Below are 21852 nucleotides of genomic sequence, written 5' to 3' on the forward strand. Positions count from 1 at the left end.
GGCTGATAAACCCACGCACATATGGTCACCTTATTTTTGATAAAGGAGGAAAGAATATACAATGGAGAAAAGACAGCTTTTTCAATAAGTGGTGCTGGGAAAACTGGACAGCTACATGTAAAAGAATGAAATTAGAACACTCCCTAACTCCATACACAAAAAGAAACTCAAAATGAATTAAAGACATAAATGTAAGGCCAGACACTATAAAACTCTTAGAGGAAAACATAGGCAGAACACTCTATGACATACATCACAGCAAGATCCTTTTTGACCCCCCTCCTAGAGAAATGGAAATAAAAACAAAAATAAACAAATGGGACCTAATGAAACTTAAAAGCTTTTGCACAGCAAAGGAAACCATAAACTAGATGAAAAGACAACCCTCAGAATGGGAGAAAATATTTGCAAACGAAGCAACTGACCAAGGATTAATCTCCAGAATTTACAAGCAGCTCATGCAGCTCAATAACAAAAACAACCCAATCCAAAAATGGGCAGAAGACCTAAACAGACATTTCTCCAGAGAAGACATACAGACTGCCAACAAACACATGAAAGAATGCTCAACATCATTAATCATTAGAGAAATGCAAATCAAAACTACAATGAGGTATCACCTCACACCAGTCAGAATGGCCATCATCAAAAAATCTACGAACAGTAAATGCTGGAGAGGGTGTGGAGAAAAGGGAACCCTGTTGCACTGCTGGTGGGAATGTAAATTGGTACAGCCACTATGGAGAACAGTATGGAGGGAGGTTCCTTAAAAATCTACAAATAGAACTACCATATGACCCAGCAATCCCACTACTGGGCATATACCCTGAGAAAACCATAATTCAAAAAGAGTCATGTACCACAGTGTTCATTGCAGCTCTATTTACAATAGCCAGGACATGGAGGCAACTTAAGTGTCCATCAACAGATGAATGGATAAAGAAGATGTGGCACGTATATACAATGGAATATTACTCAGCCATAAAAAGAAACAAAATTGAGTTATTTGTAGTGAGGTGGATGGACCTGGAGTCTGTCATACAGAGTAAAGTAAGTCAGAAAGAGAAAACAAATACCGTATGCTAACACATATATATGGAATCTTAAAAAAAAAAATGGTTATGAAGAACCTAGGGGCAGGACAGGAATAAAGACGCAGATGTAGAGAATGGAGTTGAGGACACGGGGAAGGGGAAGGGTAAGCTGGGACGAAGTGAGAGAGAGGCATGGACATATATACACTACCAAATGTAAAATAGATAGCTAGTGGGAAGCAGCCGCATAGCACAGGGAGATCAGCTCGGTGCTTTGTGACCACCTACAGGGGTGGGATAGGGAGGGTGGGAGGGAGATGCAAAAGGGAGGAGATACAGGGATATATGTATACATATAGCTGATTCATTTTGTTATAGAGCAGAAACTAACACACCATTGTAAAGCAGTTATACTCCAATAAAGATGTTAAAAAAGAAAAGAATCTTTGGCTGAAGTACTTACCTTTCTTCATTTGATACATACCTTTCTCCACGTTCCTTCCTCCCCATCCCCTCTTCCCCTCCCTGTGTCTTGAGAAAATCCTTGCCCTCCCTAATCAGTATCTTGTCCAGACACCCCCGGCACAAGGACCCTTCTTTGTTGGGTGTCTTCCAAAACGTCATTTGAAGTCGCCGTCTTCACCCACCCTGGCTCATCAGTCTGCCTCCTGTAGGATGCAACATGCACACCTGAACAGTGATTTGCGTGCGTGGTCTGGACACAGTGTGCCGAGGACCACCACCAGCCTTGTCTTAGTCATGAGTCCTTGGGGGTGAAGGGAGCGAGGGAGCTGGGTGGGTTGGTGACAGGTGCCTGAAGTGGCCAAGTGTGAGACTGCAGGGTGCAGGGACCCCTGGAGAACAGAAACTCTTCCTCCTTTTCAGGGGGCGGCCCCCACCCAGCTCCAGCCACTGCTGTGCCAGAGCTGGCTCACGGGGAGCCGCTTGTGCGAGTCTCCTTCCAACCTCGAATCACGTTGGGAGCTTGAAATCAGCCCTGGTGGGGGTATTTACACCAGGTCCTGGCTTTTTTGTTTTCCCTCCTTACAGAGCCAGTTGTTACTGCTGGCTCCAGCTGACTACTTTTACATGTGAATGTGGAGCTCTGATTGTTCAAGACATCATGAAGGCTGGATTTTTATATAAAATTTCTAGATACTTAAAGTTCCATGTGAAGCCAACAGTAGTTCCTTTGCCAAGATGGAACCTATAAGTATCTATCTAGTATGTGTTTTCTAGTTTAGTCCCAATACTTCTATTAATACAACCTAAAAGAACAGATTTTTTAGAAAAGCAACTTCTATCAGCTTCTCTCCCCTCCCCCTTTGTAGTTGTGAATTCCTATAGCGATTCTTTTTTTTTTTTTATAGCGATTCTTTAAGAGCTGGAAAAGGTGATATTTAATATTGAAACATCTCCAAGTATCTGTCATGATCTCAGTGTGGACATGAATCTGGGTATGTGTGTATTTCTCTTTCCATTCATACTGTTTATTTTTAAAAGACAAAAGGCCACATCTTTTCTTCATCTTCTTTTGTTTTCTTAAAGATTTATGTTACACAGTTATGAAATGCTTGTTGACATTGTATGTGGATATAATTTGTAGAAGCAATACGTGTGGGATTTACACTTTTAGAGAAATCAAATTCAGTTTGAAAAATCAAACTGTTACTTCCTCAGTGGCTTTTTGATTTATTGTTAACTGCTTTTTATTGGATCAAACTCTTGATTCCTTGTAAATGAAATGAGTACATCTTCTTTCCATTTGAAATCGGGGGAAGTTACCATTTCTTTCTCTACTTTTCATCAAACTTCAATACATGTGTTTTTTTCTCCTTCTGAAAAATACTGCTTAAAAGTCCCTTCTCTCATGGAACTTACCTCGTTTAACTGGGCTGTAGTCACTTCTTAAATGAACTAGGCAAGGCAGAAATCCGTTTTGTTCAAGTGGTAAGCAGGGGTTGAGAAGAATGATTTTTTTCAGTTCCCCAGCAAAGTGCTAGCTTAGGGTGCTTTGAATAAAACACTTTAAATTACAAAGGAATGTTTCATTTAGGAATTCAGGAGGACAAACTGGATGTTTGGAGTAAAATGACAGCCTGAACACATGCATCAGGCTCCCCGCTTAACAAAAATCCTTTAAAATAAGAAAGTACACAATACATTAAAAAAAAAAAAATCTGTAACACTGCTGGGAAACTAGCAAGGGTGCCTACCTTCTTTGGACTAAAAGTTATAAAGAATTCCCGGAAAACTGAAAACAGATGCGATTAGATTGACAAAAGAAAACAAAAACAAAAGTAAAAAATCATAACCCCAAACACAGGTGCAAAGCTGAATTAAAAGCAGAACTTACAGCTACTAACAACTGCCAGTGGGAAGGGGCCCTGGAGCAAAATTCAGGAAATTAAAGTATTCCATTTATAACAGTGATCCCCTGGCTAAGAACTGACTGTGTTCACAAAACGTCAACATCCTGTTTGGGAGGGTTCCTCCAGTGGGTTTAGGGACCTGAGAGAGAAGCAGAGTAGAGTTTAAGATCACCATGGGCACCCACAGCAAAAAGGGTGCTGGGGAAGGAAGTCTGAGCCTTCTAATAGGCAGTATCTACTCAAGTCCTTCACACTAGAGGCAAGACTTTCTTATTTTGGCGGGTCTGTGTATTTGTCTCCCAACCTGCCTGCTGCTTGTTCCTCACTCCTATACCCTAAAGCAAAGCCCATCATCAGACGCATCCTGTACTCTTTATGTACAGGAGGCTCTACAGTTGAGCCTCCCCATGGAGAGACCTCATACTAGAGAGGAAACAGGCATTAGTTGCCCTTGTGGATCAACCCAGTCTTTTATTCTTAAGTATGAATGAATATCAAGGGATCATCAGATATTTGAGGAAAACAAATAGGATGAAAGAAAAGAACCTGAGTCAGAAGACTCTGGGGAATATCGGAGAAGTAAAAACATGTTAGATCTTCAAAGAGATTTGACAGTATGAATATATTAAATAAAAGTACCCTGCTATGAAGAGAAAGATCATTTGGAACAACAAAGTTTATGGAGATTAAAGCTGTGATTATTGAATTTAAAAGATTAAGGAAGATCAGCTTGAGAATTGAATGGATATGATTGAAGACAAAATTAGGGGTTTGGAAGATAGGCAACAAACTGTTGCAGAATCTTACAGGGATATTAGGATCTTATGCATCTGCCGGATTGAAGTTCTGGTGGGATGAGGCCAAAGTAGTATTGAGAAGAAGATGCATTTATTAGGAAAACAGGAAATAAGTGAGTCAAATGGACAACCAAGACAATAACCACAATAATAATAACAAAAGTAGAAAGAAAAATCTGTCTGCTTTTACCTTTATAAACGAATGAAAATAAACCAGCAAACCCAGACAGTAAAACCCCAAAGTGTGTTTTTTTTAAGTATAGTTTATTTACAATGTTGTGTCAGCTTCAAGGGTATGTACTGCAGGTGATTCAGTTATATACTGAATATGCTTGTTATTATTAGAAAAGTAGCCATCCTCTAAAAGAAACAGCCTTGTAGAGGTTTATGTATTTCAGAAACATTTAGGGAAGTCAAACTAAGACCAGTGAACAAGAAAATTCAAAAAATGTAAAGAGTCTGTAAGCCTCTGGGCTCTGTGATAAAGAACCCACCTAAAGAAATTTGATCTAGACGGTTCTAATATAATTCTTCCTCTGGTGAAAGCAGTGAGGGGATTTACAGGATTTCATTCATTCAAAAAATATTATTGAGGGCCAAGTTTGTGTAGAGAACCATGCTAGATTTGAACAGAACACATTAAAATGTGTAAGACACAACATTTGCTTGAAAGCTAGCAAGAGATAGATGTTAATAAACAATTGTGTTAGTTTTCACTTGCTACTGTGACAACCACTGCAAACTTAGCAGCTCAAAATCCCACCTGTTTATTTTATTGTTCCCTTGATCTTAATTTGGTTTCTCTAAATCTTCCTGAATTAAGCAATTTTTGTTTTGACTGTAGTACTGTAGGTCTACTTTTCCTTATTATTTTCCATCTCTCTGAGCTTTCAGAAGAATTTCAGAGATAAATCACAAGAAGCTACTTTACCTTTGTGTGAATAGACCATTAAAAAAATCTTTCTGTATTAAATTTTAAACTCTTTTTCCTCTAAAAATGGGTCAGTCTGGTTACCAAGGAGGTGGCCTTTTAGATAATTCAGTGTGAGGGCAGGCCCTGCTTGCCTTTGTGCACATCACTTTTTTGTGTGTTGTGTAAATATACACTTCATGAGCAAAAGGAAAGCCTTGTTAGTATTTGTATCATAACTGAGCGTATGCTCCATGAGCAGCCTTTTAACCAAACAGAGTAAATTATTCTTGAGACTTGTTGAAAACCCAGCTGCACTAATTGTAGAAGACTAGATGTTATCCACCTATTTTTCAAGAGTAATGAATTAAAATATAAAATAATTGTTAATTGTCCTTGAAGTATATGCGTAGAGCATATTTAGAGAGTGAGTCAAATTTTGTTTTCTTCTGTGGGTTTGGTTGCTTTTCGTGGTATTTAACCTGAATTTCAGTTGAGCTGTATGGAAGTCTCATTATTTGATATTCCCATTTCATATGTGTGGCGCAGATAAGTTTATAAATTAATGTCCTAGTATTAATAGCATGAAGGAATAGCATGGTGAAAGGTTATCAGTTAGAAGATAACCAGTGAGTAAAGGAATTGTTTACATCTTGGAGGAGAGGGAAGGGTTTAAAAACGTTTAGTTTTACATTTAATTTGAATATTACTGGTTAATTTTGGCTGTCAAACCTCAAAACCATAGTGTCCTAGGTGAGGATTCTCAACCCCCTAAATTTTGCCTGTGGAGATGGGGATGGGATATTTCTATAATAAGAATGAAACTTGGTTTTTCTTTTAGATTTGTTTGTAAATATAATGATATTCATGTGCTGTGATGTTTTCAGGCGAGACCAGTGAGCTACTAAATATTTCCCAGCGCAGTGTTGTGAAGTGCCAGCATCTGGTGTTGGCATTTGACGTATGTTATCCTACTGAAAAAATTGATACACAAAAATTTTACATAATGCTTTGTAATAGATGCCATGCTGCTGGTTGTGTGCCCCCCCGACAGCTCTCAGCCAATGGGAGCCTGCCTCCCGAGGTCATGCCCCTTCCCTGGTGCAGCCTGCAGGCAGTGACTGGTGGGTGAGGGGTGTAAAGGTCCAGCCAGCCCTCTTGCCCTGACTCCGAAGGTCGCTGTGGCCCCTGTGACTGCATTGAAGGCCAACTTCTCCCTCTCTAACTTCTTCCCTTCCCCCACGGGGATGATCCTGAGAGAACTCCCCAGCAAACTTCCTGCATACTCTGTCCTCTCAGTCCGCTTTCTGGGGAACTCACCTTGCAGCAGACCTCTACTTCCCTTTGAGGACTTCTGTGCAAACAGATGCTAATTTAGGACCGTAGGACTTTTCTATATAGATAGGACTTTGATTATATCCTCTTGTTCTTATATCCTCTAATGCAGAGATACCCTAGCAGTGTTCCTGATGTTTGCCTCTCTATCCTCTGCTTGGATGTAAGAGTTGATTACTTCACTGCAGTGTCAGTTGTTAAACACTTAGAGGAGCTAGGGCAGTTTTATTATTGAGTGGAAATCTACATTGCTGTAACTTTCACTCCTTGGACACATTTCTACTCCCAGCTACTTAGAACATTTAATCTTTGGAATTGTTCGTTTCCATCCTTGCAATATTTGAAGAAAATTATCACATTCCCTTTAAGTTTTCTTTCTAATCCTGAGATGCCTCGTTTCTCACTTATTTCGTATATGATGTGCTTCCTTTCTTTTATTCCCCAGCTTTATTGAGGTATGATTGACAAAAGTTGTATCGGGACTTCCCTGGCAGTCCAGTGGTTAAGACTCCACACTTCCAATGCAGAGGGCGTGAGTTTGATCCCTGGTCAGGGAACTAAGATCCCACATCCTGCGCAGCCAGGAAAGTGTTTTTAAAAGTTGTTTATTTACTTGAGGTGTACAACATCGTAGTTTGATATATGTATACATTGTGAAATGATTACCACGATCAAGTTAATTAACACACCCATCACCTCACATTGTTATCAGTTTTTTTTTTTTTTGGTGGAGTGAACACTCAAGATCTACTGTTAGTAAATTTCAAGTGTATAATACAGTATTATTAACTTTAGTCACCATGTTGTGCATTACATCCTCAGAACTTATTCATCTTTATAACTGAAATTTGTACCCTTTGACCAACATTTCCCCATTCCCTAACCCCCAACCCCTGACATCTATTTTTCTGTTTTTTGTTTCTGTGTGTGCAACTTTTTAATTTTTATTTTCTATTATTATTTATTTTTCTTCTGGTTTTATTGAGATATAATTGACATGTAGCACTGTATAAGTTTAAGGTATATGGCATGAAGATTTGACTCACATACATCATGAAATGATGATCACATAGGTGTCGTAAACATCCATCACCTCGTGTAGATACAAAAGGAAAGAAGAAAAATTTTTTTTCCTTGTGATGAGAACTCTTAGGATTTAGTCTTTTAACAACTTGCATACATAACATGCAGCAGTGTTAATTATATTCCTCATGTTGTACATTACATCCCTAGTACTTACTTGTCTTATAATTGGAAGTTCGTACCTTTTGACCAGCTTCATCCGATTCCTCCGACCCCGACCCCACCCCCGCCTCTGGTAATCACAAATCTGCTCTCTTTTTCTGTGAGTTTATTTATTTGTTTTTGAAGTATAATTGACCTATAACACCATGTTAGTTCCTGGTGCACAACATAGTGGTTTGATATTTCTATATATTACAACATGATCGCCACGATAAGTCTAGTTACCATCTGTCACCGTACAAAGATATCACATTTTTATTGACTCTGCTCCCCAGACTGTATACTCATACCTGTTTCTCATTTATTTTGTAATTGAAAGTTTGTACCTCTTTTTTTTTGATTGAGGTATAGTTGATGTATAATATTATATAAGGTTCAGGTGTACAACATAATGATTCACAATTTTTTAAGGTTATATTCCATTTTAAATTATTATAAAATACTGACTATATTCCCTGCATTGTACAATATATCCTTAAAGCTTATTTATTTTATACATAGTTTGTGCCTCTTAATCTCCCTCACCTATTTCTCTCATTCCCTACTCCACCCTCTCCGGCAATCACCTGTTTGTTCTCTGTATCTATGACTCTGTTTCTCTTGTTATGTTTGTTCATTTGTTCTGTTTTTCAGATTCCACATGTAAGTGAGATCATATGGTATTTATCTTTCCCTGTCTGGCTTATTTCAGTTAGCATAAGGTCCTCCAGCTTCTTTGTGTTGTTGCAAATGACAGGATTTCCTTCTTTCTTGTGACTGAATAATATTCATATAAATATATAATATCTCCTTGTCTTACATTAATATATATTCATATATTCTCACTATATTTCTCACAGTAATATCTACAAATATATATTAATATATAACTGTCTTACATTTTTCACATTGATATCATATATATTATATATATACACACATTTATATCACATTTTCTTTATCCATGTATCTGTTTACCGACATTTAGTTTGTTTTGATATCTTGGCTATTGTGGATAATGCTGCATTGAACATGGCAGTGTAGCTATCTCTTTGAGATACTGATCATTTCCTTTGCGTATATAACCAGCAGTGGAATTGCTGGATCATATGGTAGTTCTATTTTTAATTCTGGGGGGAACTTGCATACTGTTTTCTGTAGTAGCTGCACCAATTTACATTCCTATCAACAGTGCCAAGTGTTCCCTTTTCTCTACACCCTTGCCAACACTTGTTATCTCACCTTTTTGATAATAGTCATCCTAACAAGTGACATCTCTTTGTGGTTTTGATTTGCATTTCCCTGATGATACAAAGGTGTAGTTGAGCACCTTTTTATATACCTGTTGACCATTCATATGTCTTCTTTGGAAAAATGTCTATTCACCTCCTTTCCCCATTTTAAAATTTCGTTGTTGTTGGTGGTGGTTTTTTTGGGTTTTTTTTGGCTGTTGAGTATTGAGTATCATAATACTAAATATTAACCCCTTTATATAAAGGGAATTATATTAACCACGATATTAACTCATAATATTAACCCCTTATCAGATACATAGTTGGACATTTTTTTTCTCTTCCATGGGTTGCCTTTTTATTTTGTTGATTGTTTCCTTTGTTCTGCAGAAGCTTTTTAGTTTGATGTAGACTTAGTTGTTTATTTTTGCTTTTGTTGCGTGTCCTTTCCATGTCATATCCAAAAAAATCATTGCCAAGACCACCGTCAAGGAGCTTATCCTTTATGTTTTCTTCTAGGAATTTTGTGGTTTTAGGTCTTAATTTAAGTCTTTAATCTGTTTGGAGTTGAATTTTGTATATGGTATAAGGGTCCAGTTTCATTCTTTTGAATGTGGATATCTAGTTTTCCCAGCATTGTTATTGAAGAGACTATCCCTTCCGCATTGTGTATCCTTGGCACTCTTGTAATAGATTAGTTGAACTGTATTTGCATGGGTTTATTTCTGGGTTCTCGATTCTGTTCCACTGGTCCTTGTGTCTGTTTTTATGCCAACACTATACTGTCTTTATTACTCTAGTTTTATAATATAGTTTGAAATGAGGAAGTGTGATGCCTCCAACTTTGTTCTTCTTTCTCAAGATTGCTTTGGCTCTTCAGGGTTCCGTATAAATTTTAGGATTGTTTATTTTATTTCTGTGAAAAATGCCAATGGAATTTTAGTAGAGATGGCTTTGAACCTATGGATTGCTCTGGATAGTATGGACATTTTAATAATGTTAATTCTTCCAGTCCATGAATATGAGACATATTTCCATTTATTTGTGTGGCCAATTTCTTTTATCCATGTCTTACAGTTTTCAGTGTACAGATCTTTTACCTCCTTGGTTAAATTTCTAAACCCCTTATCATTCTTAATTATATTCCAGCTTGTCTTTAGTTTAAAATGTGGTTCAGACCAGGCCTTGTCATGGTATTACATTTTCCATATATACTGTTACCCCATTTGAGAACCTTTGCACAACCTGCTGTCTCTGCTTGAAGTACTCTTCTTCCCCATCTGAGTTGCTGGCTCGTCCTTCACGGTCAGTCTTCACCTTGAATGTTCCCAGGGCCGCAGTTTGACTTTCATGAGCCTGAGGCACGTTTGCTCTTGTAGGCGCCTGCCTTCATCAGAAATGTTTTAAAAATTATATTTCACAACTGCTTTGGTATAAAGATGAATATATTGATATTATACATTAAACATACTCTTCAAACTGATGGTTCATTTGTTCCTTCTGATTTTGAAAACAATTAAACCATTCTCATGGGCGACCCCTGCTCCTGCCATATGAGGCTACGGTACATAACGTATTTACCTCTGTAACCTCAGTGTCTAGAGCAGAGCCAAGCTCATGAATGAATGAAGAACGATACACTGGGCTCCAAGTCAAGAATTCTCTGACCAGAGTACATGAGAATTGTATATTTTTAAAATGTTTCAACCCGTATTAAGTTTTTATTATCTACCTAATACCTGCTCATGGTGGAAAGTCTGATGAATTCAGAAAAGTAGGAAGAAAAAACTCATAATCCGACCATCCAGAACATCACGTGTCTCTTCTGCTTTGTTTCTTCTCATCAGTTTTCTGTGCCTGCTTTCTTCTTTCATATGATCACTGTTAGATGCTGGATGCACTCTTTAATACCCCTTTCCACTTAATATGATGTAAGCATTTTTTAACGTGAGGAAATGTTCCCACATACTTTAACGGTTGTATAATATGCCATCCAGTGCCTGGGCCAAAACAGATGCTCCTTTATTGTTGGAGTTTAAAGTTATTTCTAGTTTTTCCCTTTTATCCATAATACTGCAGTGAATGTCATGTATTCAGGCAGCTTCTTCTTGCCTTTCCCCCCTTTTTAGGGTTATTTCTTTATGGTGAGTTCCCAGACATGAATTACTGGGTCCAAGAATGCATGTATGCTGTTATCACTACTTCTATCCTGGCTGTCCTCGGGTCTTTTCTTGTTTTCTTTCTTTTTTTTTTTTAACTTTTCCCTGGCTCCTATCTTTATCCCATAGAGCTGAATTTTCAGTTAAATGAATTTTTAATGGGTGGAATTAATACTTTGCCATTTATAGTTTATTGTTTCACACGTTTCAGCTTATTATTTCCAAGTAGGTGTATAATTTTGAAGGTAGGATTTTATATTCTCAATTTTTCATTGTGCCCAGCACAGTATAGAATTCACAGTGTGTACTTAGTTTTGGTTGATTGGTTGAGAAAAAGAGAATTTTAGAAGGGGACCTAATGCTGAGGAAAGATGACACAGTTTTATTGCTGTCAGATCAGATTGTCAATTCTAGACATATGAATTTGGAATGTATTATAGTAATAATAATAATAGTAATAATCGACTCCATGGGAATGGATCATCTCTGAAGGACAGAAAACCACAGCAGATGAGAACAAGGCAGGGGACAGAGCCCTGGAGAGGGGAGGAGGGCTGCTGCCCTCTACTGAATACCTGCTATAATGGTGTGAGCATTTCCACGTTTAATTCCCACCCATCCATCCATTCATCCAACAAATACTTATTGAAAGCTTATGAAGTGTCCGATGTTGTGCAAAGTAGTGAGATGGAGAGTATTGTCTCCGCCTTGCAAAGATTGGGAGAGACGGGGTGAGAAACCAGACTTGACAGATTCCACAGTGCATATCCTTTCCACTGGGCTGTTTCAGTGTAGGTGGAGATGATTAAATTGACTATTTGGAGTTCACTGTGCAAGTTTTATTTAGAATTTTGTTAAGGAGCTTGTACAAGTGCTGCGGATGAGAAAAAAAAAATTGGCTAAATGGTATCCACCAAGTCTGTGGCATCTTCCCGCTGTCCCCCCGCTGCCCTCTGGGATTAGTCTTAGAATGTTACCGGAACCACATTTTGGTCTAGTCTGCCCTGCATCAGGCTCCTCACCATGTCAGTCTGCCGTCTCCCCCAGGCGTCTTGATCTTTCGTGTCGTACTTTAAGCAAAATAAAATTTTAATTTTAAGTTGAATATTATTTTTCTTAGTAGGTGTAAATCTGGTAGTGTTTTGGGATATTTGCTTATCATACTGCTGTAGAAAGTAGCACATGGTTGTCATAGTAGGGAATACTTAAAGATAAGATGGCATTTCTTAGGAGCAGCCCTTTGCTGTGATTTTTTTTTTAATGAATACACTTAAAATTTTTTGTCATGAAAAATTTCCAACATAAACAAGTAGGGAGAACATCATAATGGACTCTCTTATTCCCTTCAACCAGATCAGGATGAGATGTTGAGGATCAAAGCTATACAAAAGCCGGTTTAAAAGGAAAGAACAGAATTCCTGCTGAAAGATAATTAGTGCTTAGATTAGAATTAATACTATGTATCTTTGGAGTGAAAAATGCCATGATATTAAGGATTTAGCTATGGGTCTGAGCCATTTATTTGATGTGAATCTTTCAGGAGCCTCTGTTCTTGAGAACTACCATCTGAGAATAGTGGCTTTCATTGAAGCAAGCCCATAGAATTGTTGATTTAAATTGTCAACAGTATGGCTTCAACGTTAAGCGAAATTTTCAAAAATGACTGCCTGTGTATTCCCTCCTTTGTGTTCACATATACTTTACTCATTATAGCACACAAAAAAATTTGCAGTCTACTTTTTTTTTTGGATTCTAACAAGTCATATGCATAGTCACTGATGGGAGTACAGATTAGCAGACTGTTCATATTTATTAATTCAGTAGTTCTGCTTTTAGGAATTTATCCTAAGAAAATAATCCGAGGCTTACACAGTGATGCTTATGGTGGTATCACATGATATAGAAAACAGCCTAAATATTTAGCAGTAAAACTATACATGTGGTATGACACTAATTCTGCCAGAAATGTGTCTCACATAGGTAAAAACTCGTGTCAACTTTAGCTGTAGTTATATTTTGATCCATAATATTGGAGATGCAGTAAGCCCCTTGTTATCTGGAAACTCATTCCTGGGGAAATTTCATTGGTAATTCTTCTTATCTCTGTTTTTTCTTCTTTTCTCCTTCTGGCAGTTTTATTTTTCAGATGTTGGGCTTCCTGGGCTGGTCTTCTCATTTTTCCACCCTGTTCTCCCTTTTTTCCTTCTTAACTTTTTATTTTACTTTCTGGAAGATGTTTCTCAACTTTATTTTCCAATTCTTCTATTATTTTTAAAACTTCTGCTATCATGTTTTTAGTTGCTAGAGCTCTTTTGAAAAATCCCACCCTCTTTCAGGGCTGCTATATCTCTCGGGCAATTGATAGAGTATTTTTAAAAATTTTCCTTCTTCTTGCATAGTCTTTGTGTCCTTGGGACGCTTTTGGGGTTTGGTTTGGCCTCTATCTTCCACGTTAGTGGCTTTCCTAAAATAAATATCTACGTGTCTACTCATGGTTAAGGTCAGAGAAGAAATCACAGAGTTGAATAAAAGGTGGGCGGTGGCGGCTTGTACTCTGAGTCCCACTGTAGAGGGACCTCTGGGGGCCACCTGTCTGTTAGGAGAACCTGCAGTCTCAATATAGTGGGTCTTTCATCTTGGGCTGGTCATGTCTCAGAGCTTCCCAGAGTTTAGAAGTCTGGCTGCTGGCATTCTGGAAGCCAAGAGGGGGACGTGTAACCAGCCTGCCAAGTGAACTTGGCTAGGTGCTCAGCTAGCACAAAACTGTGTCGTTTTATACCTGACCCCTTGTTCGCTATTCCTTTACTCTGCATTTTTTTTTTTCCTCTAACTGTTGTGGCCTCTCCCGTTGCGGAGCACAGGCTCCGGACGCGCAGGCCCAGCGGCCGTGGCTCACGGGCCCAGCCACTCCGCGGCATGTGGGATCTTCATGGACCGGGGCACGAACTCGTGTCCCCTGCATCGGCAGGCGGCCTCTCAACCACTGCACCACCAGGGAAGCCCTACTCTGCATTTTTAAAGACAGCTTTATTGAGATACTTAGATTGATGTACCACACAATCGACCAATTTAAAGTGTACGGTTTGATGGTGTTAGAATGTTCCCAGGGTAGTATATTTGTAGCTTTGTGTAAATATACGTTTTTCTTTTTTTAAATTGAAACATATTTGATATATAACATTGAGTAAATTTAAAGTATACAACACGTTTGATACATTTATATAGTGTGATATGATGGCCATTGTAGTGACGGCACCTCTATCACATCACATAAATACCATTTCTTTTTTCGTGATGGGAATAATTACGATCTAGACTCTTAGCAATATTGTATTATGATACAGTATTGTCTGTATTCACCATACTGTACATTAGATCTCTAGGACTTACTGCCTACTCGTTGCAAGTTTGCATCCCGAAACACCATCTCTCCTATCCCCCCATCCCAACCCCTGGTAACCACTATTTTCCTTTCTGTTTTTATGAGTTTGCCTTTTTTAGATTCCGCAAGTAAGCGAATCCTGCATTTCTTTTTAGAGGACTTACTTCTTCCTGATATTATCTTATGTACTTGTGCACTGTCTCTGTGCCTCGCTGGAATGCTAGCTCCTCAAGGGCTGGGACTTTGTTCACTGCCAAGCCCCGGCATGTAGAACAGCACCTGGTCTGTGGAGGCTCTCAGCAGTGTATGTTATCACGTGGAGTTCTGCTTGGGAGGCTTGTATGGGCTTCCTTCCCTTTCCGAACCCCTCTGGACTCTCAGCTTTTGTCAGTGATTGCGAGGCTGCTTGTTGAAGTAGAAGAACGTTGAACTAATGATGGAGTTTTGGACTAAATATGTTTCAGAGGCCTGTTTCACTTCTTGCTCTGGCAATACCTGTGTTATTTATTTAATCTCTTTTGTATTCTCTTTTTCTCAGTGGGACTAATGCCTGCTCTGCCTGCTTCCCATGAGTTGATCTTGTGAAGGTGCTTTTAAAAAGTATACAGTGCTGTTCTAACTCAGGGCATTTAAAAATCAGGAGCAAATTTGTTGACAAGTTTCAAGCCCTTAACTTTGGAAAGTTGGCCATTGTTACCATTGTCTGTTACCATCGTTCATGGTAATAGAATAGCCTTGAAGGCAATTAGAACAAGTAATGTACAAGCTGAGTTCATGAATAACAGCGTTGTCTCTTTGGGGATTAGGACAGGCGATGGAGGGAATATTGTGGTAATACAATATTAGGAAGGTGATAATACAATATGGGTAGAGAATATGATGTTTACCTCTTCAGTGGCCCAATTTGTGCAGTTGACTTAGTGGCAGCTGGCTCAGGAGGCAGTGTGGCGTTGCTCCTGGGAGCCGGCTGCAGGTTGTTTGTTTTCAACCTGAGGTTAATTCACGTGAACTTGAAAATGTGCACTTTTTTTTTTTTTAAGTGGGATATAGGTAAATGGGATTCCAAGATTCCTTCTTTCCAAACTAATAATTATTATTTGGAATTGAACTCCCTGTTGAGTGACACTTACTAATTCATATTGGTCAGTGAGCAGGAACCGGGAGCCTAAAGGAAGGTGTTGGTGCTCAGCTTGGTTTTCTCAGGCTTGGGGGATGGAGCAGGCCTGTCCCCGGCCAGGGCTTTTCTCTTTCCCTTGGCTGAACCTCAACTCATGGCTTATTATGTGTCATTGATCCACACAGAGCTCAGCTCTGATCAATCTATTTATCACACTTAATCCTCATTTTCCATCCATTCCCCATCAAAAGCCATCGTAGTTTGCTCAATGTGTGTGTCCATGTGCTGCAGCTTTCTTCTCTTTTTTCCCTTTTCTCTTTTGAGTCATTAATTCAACAAATATGTGTTGAGCATCCGTCCTGTGCTTGGCACTCTTTTGGGTACTGGGACACAGCAGCAAACACCCCCAAACCTTGTCCTCGTGGAGTTACATGGACTGTCTTCCATCTGGGATGCCTCTTTTAATTACTTCCAGTATAAAGTAAAAGTATGTAATGAAACAATCCATGAATATCCTGGCTAAAGTTTATTGGTCTTTGTTCATATTTTAAAAAGTTAATTGCATGTGATAAATTTTTCTGAAAAATTAAGCTTTAATTCTTTGACTTATAATGATCCTTTGTTGACTTTTATTTATTTATTTTTTTCCTGCTTTGGGCCAATGGTACTCAATAAAGAAGGATTTCTCTACTTTGGTAAAATGCTATCAAACAACATTGTCAAAACCTCCACCCTGATCAGTCAGCAGAATCAACTTTGAGGCAAGAACCTCCACCAGCCAAAAAAAATTATGGGGCTTCCCTGGTGGCGCAGTGGTTGAGAGGCCGCCTGCCGATGCAGGGGACAAGGGTTCGTGCCCCGGTCCGGGAAGATCCCACATGCCGCGGAGCGGCTGGGCCCGTGAGCCATGGCCGCTGAGCCTGCGCGTCCGGAGCCTGTGCTCCGCAACGGGAGAGGCCACAACAGTGAGGGGCCCGCGTACCGCAAAAAAAAAAAAAAAAAAAATTATGATTTGCTGAACGCTCTGATGACGCTTAGTACTTTTAGCAATGAAGTGTTTTTAATTGAGGTATGTACACTGATTTTTTAGGCATAATGCTATTGCACACTTAGTACACTGCAATATAGTGTAAATATAACTTTTATGTGCACTGGGACATCAAAAATACTGTGTGACTCACTTTATCGCCACATTCCCTTTGTTGTGGCGGTCTGCATTATCTTCAAGGCATGCCTGCACTGTTCTTTCTGTGCATTATTTATTTGCATTTATCAATACTGTTATTTTATTAAGACTCTTCAAGATTGTTGGCATAAGTAAGATTGGTCTACAATTTTGTCATTGTTTGCTGTCGTTCAGTTAGCTTTTTTTCAGCATTTGGAATTGATACTATGTTTGCCACACAAAATGAATAAGAAACTGTTATTTTTTCTAAATCATTCAGGAATAATAAAAGTTTTCATGTTAAAGAAAGAAAGAAAGGAAGAAAGAAAAGGAAGGAAGGAAAGAGAGAGAGAAAGAAAGAAAAGGAAGGAAGGAAAGAGAGAGAGAAAGAAAGAAAAGAAAGAAAGAAAGAAAAGAAAGAGAAAAGAAAGAAAGAAAGGATTTCCTCCCTCTACTGAATAGTGGAGATTTGCTGTGAAACCTGGCCTGGTGGAATAGATGAGAGAGTACGTGCTGTTATAAATTCAGTTCTAGGAGAAGTGGCCTGAGAATTCACTATGATGTTTACCCTTTTTTTTTTTTTTTTTTTTTGCAGTACACGGGCCTCTCACTGTTGTGGTCTCTCCCGTTGCGGAGCACAGGCTCTGGACGTGCAGGCTCAGCGGCCGTGGCTCACGGGCCCTGCCGCTCCGCGGCATGTGGGATCTTCCCAGACCGGGGCACGAGCCTGTGTCCCCTGCATTGGCAGGCAGACTCTCAACCACTGTGCCACCAGGGAAGCCCCTGCCCTTTCTTTTTCCATTAAGATAAAGTGCTCTGCATTCTCTTTTTATTCCTTTTATAGAATTTTTTATCGGTAACTTTTTCAGTAAATGTTTATAAATAGCTTTTATTTCTCATAATTGGCTGGCTGTGCAGGTCTGTGGATTATTAGAAAGTGCACAAATGAAGATGCTAGGGGACTTGGTTTCCATAGCAGTGTGGCTTTGAATCTGTTTGCTTCTCTGTGGTCTCACCCGTAAAAGGAAGGGGCTGCAGGAGGCTGTTTGCAAGGGTCTTGCTCTGCCAAGAAATTTAGCACAGCCTCAGCAAGGGAGCGATGATAGAGGTCAGGATGCAGACGACACTTCCTTGCGAAAGTTTGACAGGTGATGTTTGTACAAACTTTGACTTGGAAATCCACAGCTGTGCTGGAAAATTCATGGGGAAATATGAAAAATTTGCCAGGATATTGAATGAGAATGAAGATGTTTTTTAAAATAAGAAAATAACAGGACAGTAAAATTTACAACAAGAAGAAAAAAACACTAAGTAGAAGCATATGTTTTCTTCTTGAGCTATTTTATTTTTTTTTGAAATCCCGTTCTCTCTCTCTTTTTTTTTTTTGGCTGTGCTGTGTCTTTACTGTTGCATACGGGCTTTCTCTAGTTGTGGCGAGTGGGGGCTACTCTTCGTTGTGGTGCACGGGCTTCTCACCGCGGTGGCTTCTCTGCTGCGGAGCCTGGGCTCTAGGTGCGTGGGCTTCAGTAGTTGTGGCCTGAGGGCTCAGTAGTTGTGACTCAAGGGCTCTAGAGCGCAGGCTCAGTAGTTGTGGTGTACGGGCTTAGTTGCTTCGTGGCATGTGGGATCTTCCCGGACCAGGGCTTGAACCCGTGTCCCCAGCATTGGCAGGTGGATTCTTAACCACTAGCGCCACCAGGGAAGTCCCTTCTTGAGCTACTTTAATGCTGAGAATACAGTCTTAGAAAATCAAGTTACTGCCTGGATGCCTGAAAGATCTTTGCATCCTAAATTCCTTTGAAGTTGACCTTCTAACTTGAATTCTAGTTTTGTAGCATTTTTGCTCAGCAAAGAGGACCTTTCCATGGGATGACAATTTGAAGCAATTACAAACTTTGAGAAAGTACAAAAGTTCTTGTTGGTTTCCTGATTCCATAACTCTGCTGCATGGTACTGTGTGCCACTGGGAATCTTAAAGAATTTAGGGTAATAGGGAGAGGTTGGTAAAAAGGTTCCAGCTTTCAGCTATAAGATGAATAAGGTCTGAACATCTGATGTGAAGCGTGGTGACTGTAGTTGCTAACTCTGTATTGTATAATCGAAATTTGCTAAGAGAGTAGAACTTAAATGTCCTCATTAAAAGAAAAAGATATGTGAGGTGATGGATGTGTTAATTAGGTGCATGGGGGATCCTTTCACCACGTACATGTATATCAAATCACCACTGTGTACACTTTAAATATCTTACAATTTTATATGTCACTTATACCTCAGTAAAGTTGAAATAAAAATAAATAAATGAAAGAATTTAGAAAACTTGCCAGGAAAGAAATCTTTCTCTGCTTTGCAGGAGATATGCAAATGGCAAAAGGGGTTTCATATACGTGGCAAACAAGAACAGGGATTTGGCAATTTTGCGACACAGTTTAATGCCATGGTAGAGCAGGAAGTGGAAATTGAAAGAAGGATGAAGTTAATAAAAAAAAATAATAGGGACTTCCCAGGTGGTCCAGTGGTTAAGACTCCACGTTCCCAATGCAGGGGGTCCAGGTTCAATCCCTGGTCAGGGAACTAGATCACACATGCATGCTGCAACTCAGACCCATCATAGCCAAATAAATAAATAAATATGTTAAAAAATTTTTTTTAAAGTAGTTGGATTGGTGAGTATCAAGAACTTTGCCAGAATATTAGGCAAATATCCTATTCTTTTTTTAAAAAATGCTAGGCATTTTGAAAACCTATTTTTAAAAGGAGTGTGGCTGGGATGCTGGGCTCTGAGCCAGGGTCTGGCTGCATAGAATTTTCCCAGTTGAAGTTAAAAAAAAAAAAAAAAGTGAATTTTTAGATTACATATTTTCAGAATGCATCTGTTTGGGAAGTTTGTTACTGTGTAGAATATATTCTCTATCTCTTTGCACCTCCAGCGTGGTCCATGGTGTCACCTGGGAGCTTATTAGAAATGCAGCATCACGGCCTTCATAGCAGGGCTACTGATGGAGAGACTGCATCGTGACCACTTCCCTGAGTGAGTCCTGTGCGTGCTCAAATTTGAGAAGCACAGCTTTACACCAGGGTAAAATGTTCTCTTTACTTCCACATTTTCTTTTTGTGGGGAGCAGGAGAGGAGACTCAACGGTATTTTTTTTCCCAGCATGAGGTATAATTGGCCAAAATGTATATATTTAAAGTGTACAGCGTGATGATTTGATATCTATATACTTTGTGAAATGATGACCACACTTAAGTTAATTAATACATCCATCACCTCACTTAGTTACCACTTAAAATTTTTTTTTTTACATATTCTTATTGACCTGGCAAAATGGTATTGCAATGGTTTTCTTAAAAAAGTTTGATATGTTCATGTGAATGTCTCATTACTTCATAGAAACACTATTTGTGCTTGAGGCCAGATTGTAATCTTAAGGACAGGGGCTCTTGCCACGATTATTCTCTCTCCTCCGCGCAGGGCAGGGGCTCATTAATATCCATGATGGTCTGTCCGTCAGGGGGCTCCAGGGACAATAAGTTTTATTTATATTTATTTTTGTCTAAGAAAGTGAGCTTTGCTAATATGAAATATAGATATTGATGACATTACTTATATGTACTTTTTAAATGAATATACATATTTGGGGTATGAATGTTGGACACTTTGAACGATGGGTCACTTGATGAAATCAAATCCAGGTACTAACCATGTGTCTGCATCCTGAAAGGGACCATGGGATTCAGGTAAATTAACATGTTCTCTGTTAACAGAGTTGAGGATATTTGAAAATGATAGCATTTTAAATGGGAAGGAACCCAGGCTTTCCTTATTTTCATATAAAGAAACTGAGACCCAAACAGTAGAATTACTTTCCTAAGGTTATAATACTGGGGAGTAGGACAGAAGTTTTCCAGCCTATACTTCAGTTTTCTTTCCATTGTTCCTTTGGCTCCTGAGTGTCTCCCAGGGAACCTAGGGGTTACGTGCCGGTGCCTCAGATGCCAAGCTGTGGACAGAAGGAGGAAGGGCAATAGGAGGGGTGTCAGGTAGCCTTTCTCTAATCTGAACACTTTTACTTGATCTGTTTTAGAAACAGGCTCTCGCTTTTGCACATAGTTCTTTCCTGAAAACTCGTCTTAACAGACTTACCTGCTGGAAGAGGGATCCTGTTTTCCTATTTAGGTTTAAAGATTCATGCCAGAATTGATATATTCAAAAGAATGTTATTCTAAACATTACTCTAGAATAAAAAACATTACAGTGATACTGTCACTGTTTAAGACATTTTTGAGTTGCCTTGGGAAAGAGTTTATAAAATGCACCAAAATAATCGATTTTATTAATATGTGAGCTCTGTTTTGTAACTGCAATTGTATTACCTGTCTTAGCCACCCCTTTCATTCACACCACTTATATATATGTATAGTTATATTTGATTAAAGAAATTTTTACACCACTTATATTTAAATGATTAGGTATTTCTTAAAATTCTAATTGTGCCTTCAAAGGACATTTTCCATCAGTTAAATGAATGCCATTAAAAAGGAAAGTCATAGTAAGGATTTCCAAAGCATTTTGAACAAAGAAAATTCTGTCTCTGATTTGCTTTTTAGAAAACATTTAATTAAATGCCTGTTTATTCCAAGCCATGTTCTAAGTGCCATGGCTACAAAGATGAATCATATTTGGTCCTGCCCTTGAGGTGCACACTGCCCCGTGAAGGAGAAAGAGATGTTTAAATACAAATCACAATTTAGGGATGATGCCCTTGCTGTGCTGGAGGATAGTTGGAAGCCCAGAGAAAGGAGGGATTGTTTCAGCCTGATTGGTATTGAGTCAAGGACAGGGTGTGGGGTCGGTGGAAGCGACCAAGTGGGGAAGAAATTCTAGGTAGAGGAAACTGCGTGAACCTGGCATGAAGTCGATACAATGCATGGGTGTGTTTGGAGAAGGCTGGGTAAGGTCGTCTGACTAGAACACACAGGTGATGGGGTTGATGGGAATTGAGTCCTGAGAGCAGTTACCCCCACTGGAAGGCAAGCTGTGTGGGAGCAGGGACCTCGGTTGCATCCTTGCTACCTGTCAACGTGCCTGGTGTGTAGCAGCGCGTCAACACGTGTCTATTGATTT

General features: G+C 39.1%; 1 protein-coding gene across 3 annotated transcripts in view; it reads left to right on the forward strand.

Annotated features, from left to right (window-relative positions):
* VGLL4 (vestigial like family member 4) overlaps nt 1-21852 on the forward strand; it is a 159424-nt gene that overhangs the window by 26017 nt on the left and 111555 nt on the right. Inside the window, exon 1 of one of the 3 annotated variants that reach the window (XM_032647919.1) lies at nt 2467-2491. The exons of the other annotated variants lie outside the window; for them this stretch is intronic. Within the exon in view, the coding sequence (XP_032503810.1) occupies nt 2482-2491 (10 nt within the window). The 5' untranslated portion in view covers nt 2467-2481. Of the gene's footprint in view, nt 1-2466; nt 2492-21852 lie in introns of those variants that run through there. 3 annotated transcript variants of the gene reach the window in all.

This window comes from Phocoena sinus, chromosome 11, assembly GCF_008692025.1.
Source record: "Phocoena sinus isolate mPhoSin1 chromosome 11, mPhoSin1.pri, whole genome shotgun sequence".
NCBI lineage: Eukaryota > Metazoa > Chordata > Mammalia > Artiodactyla > Phocoenidae > Phocoena > Phocoena sinus.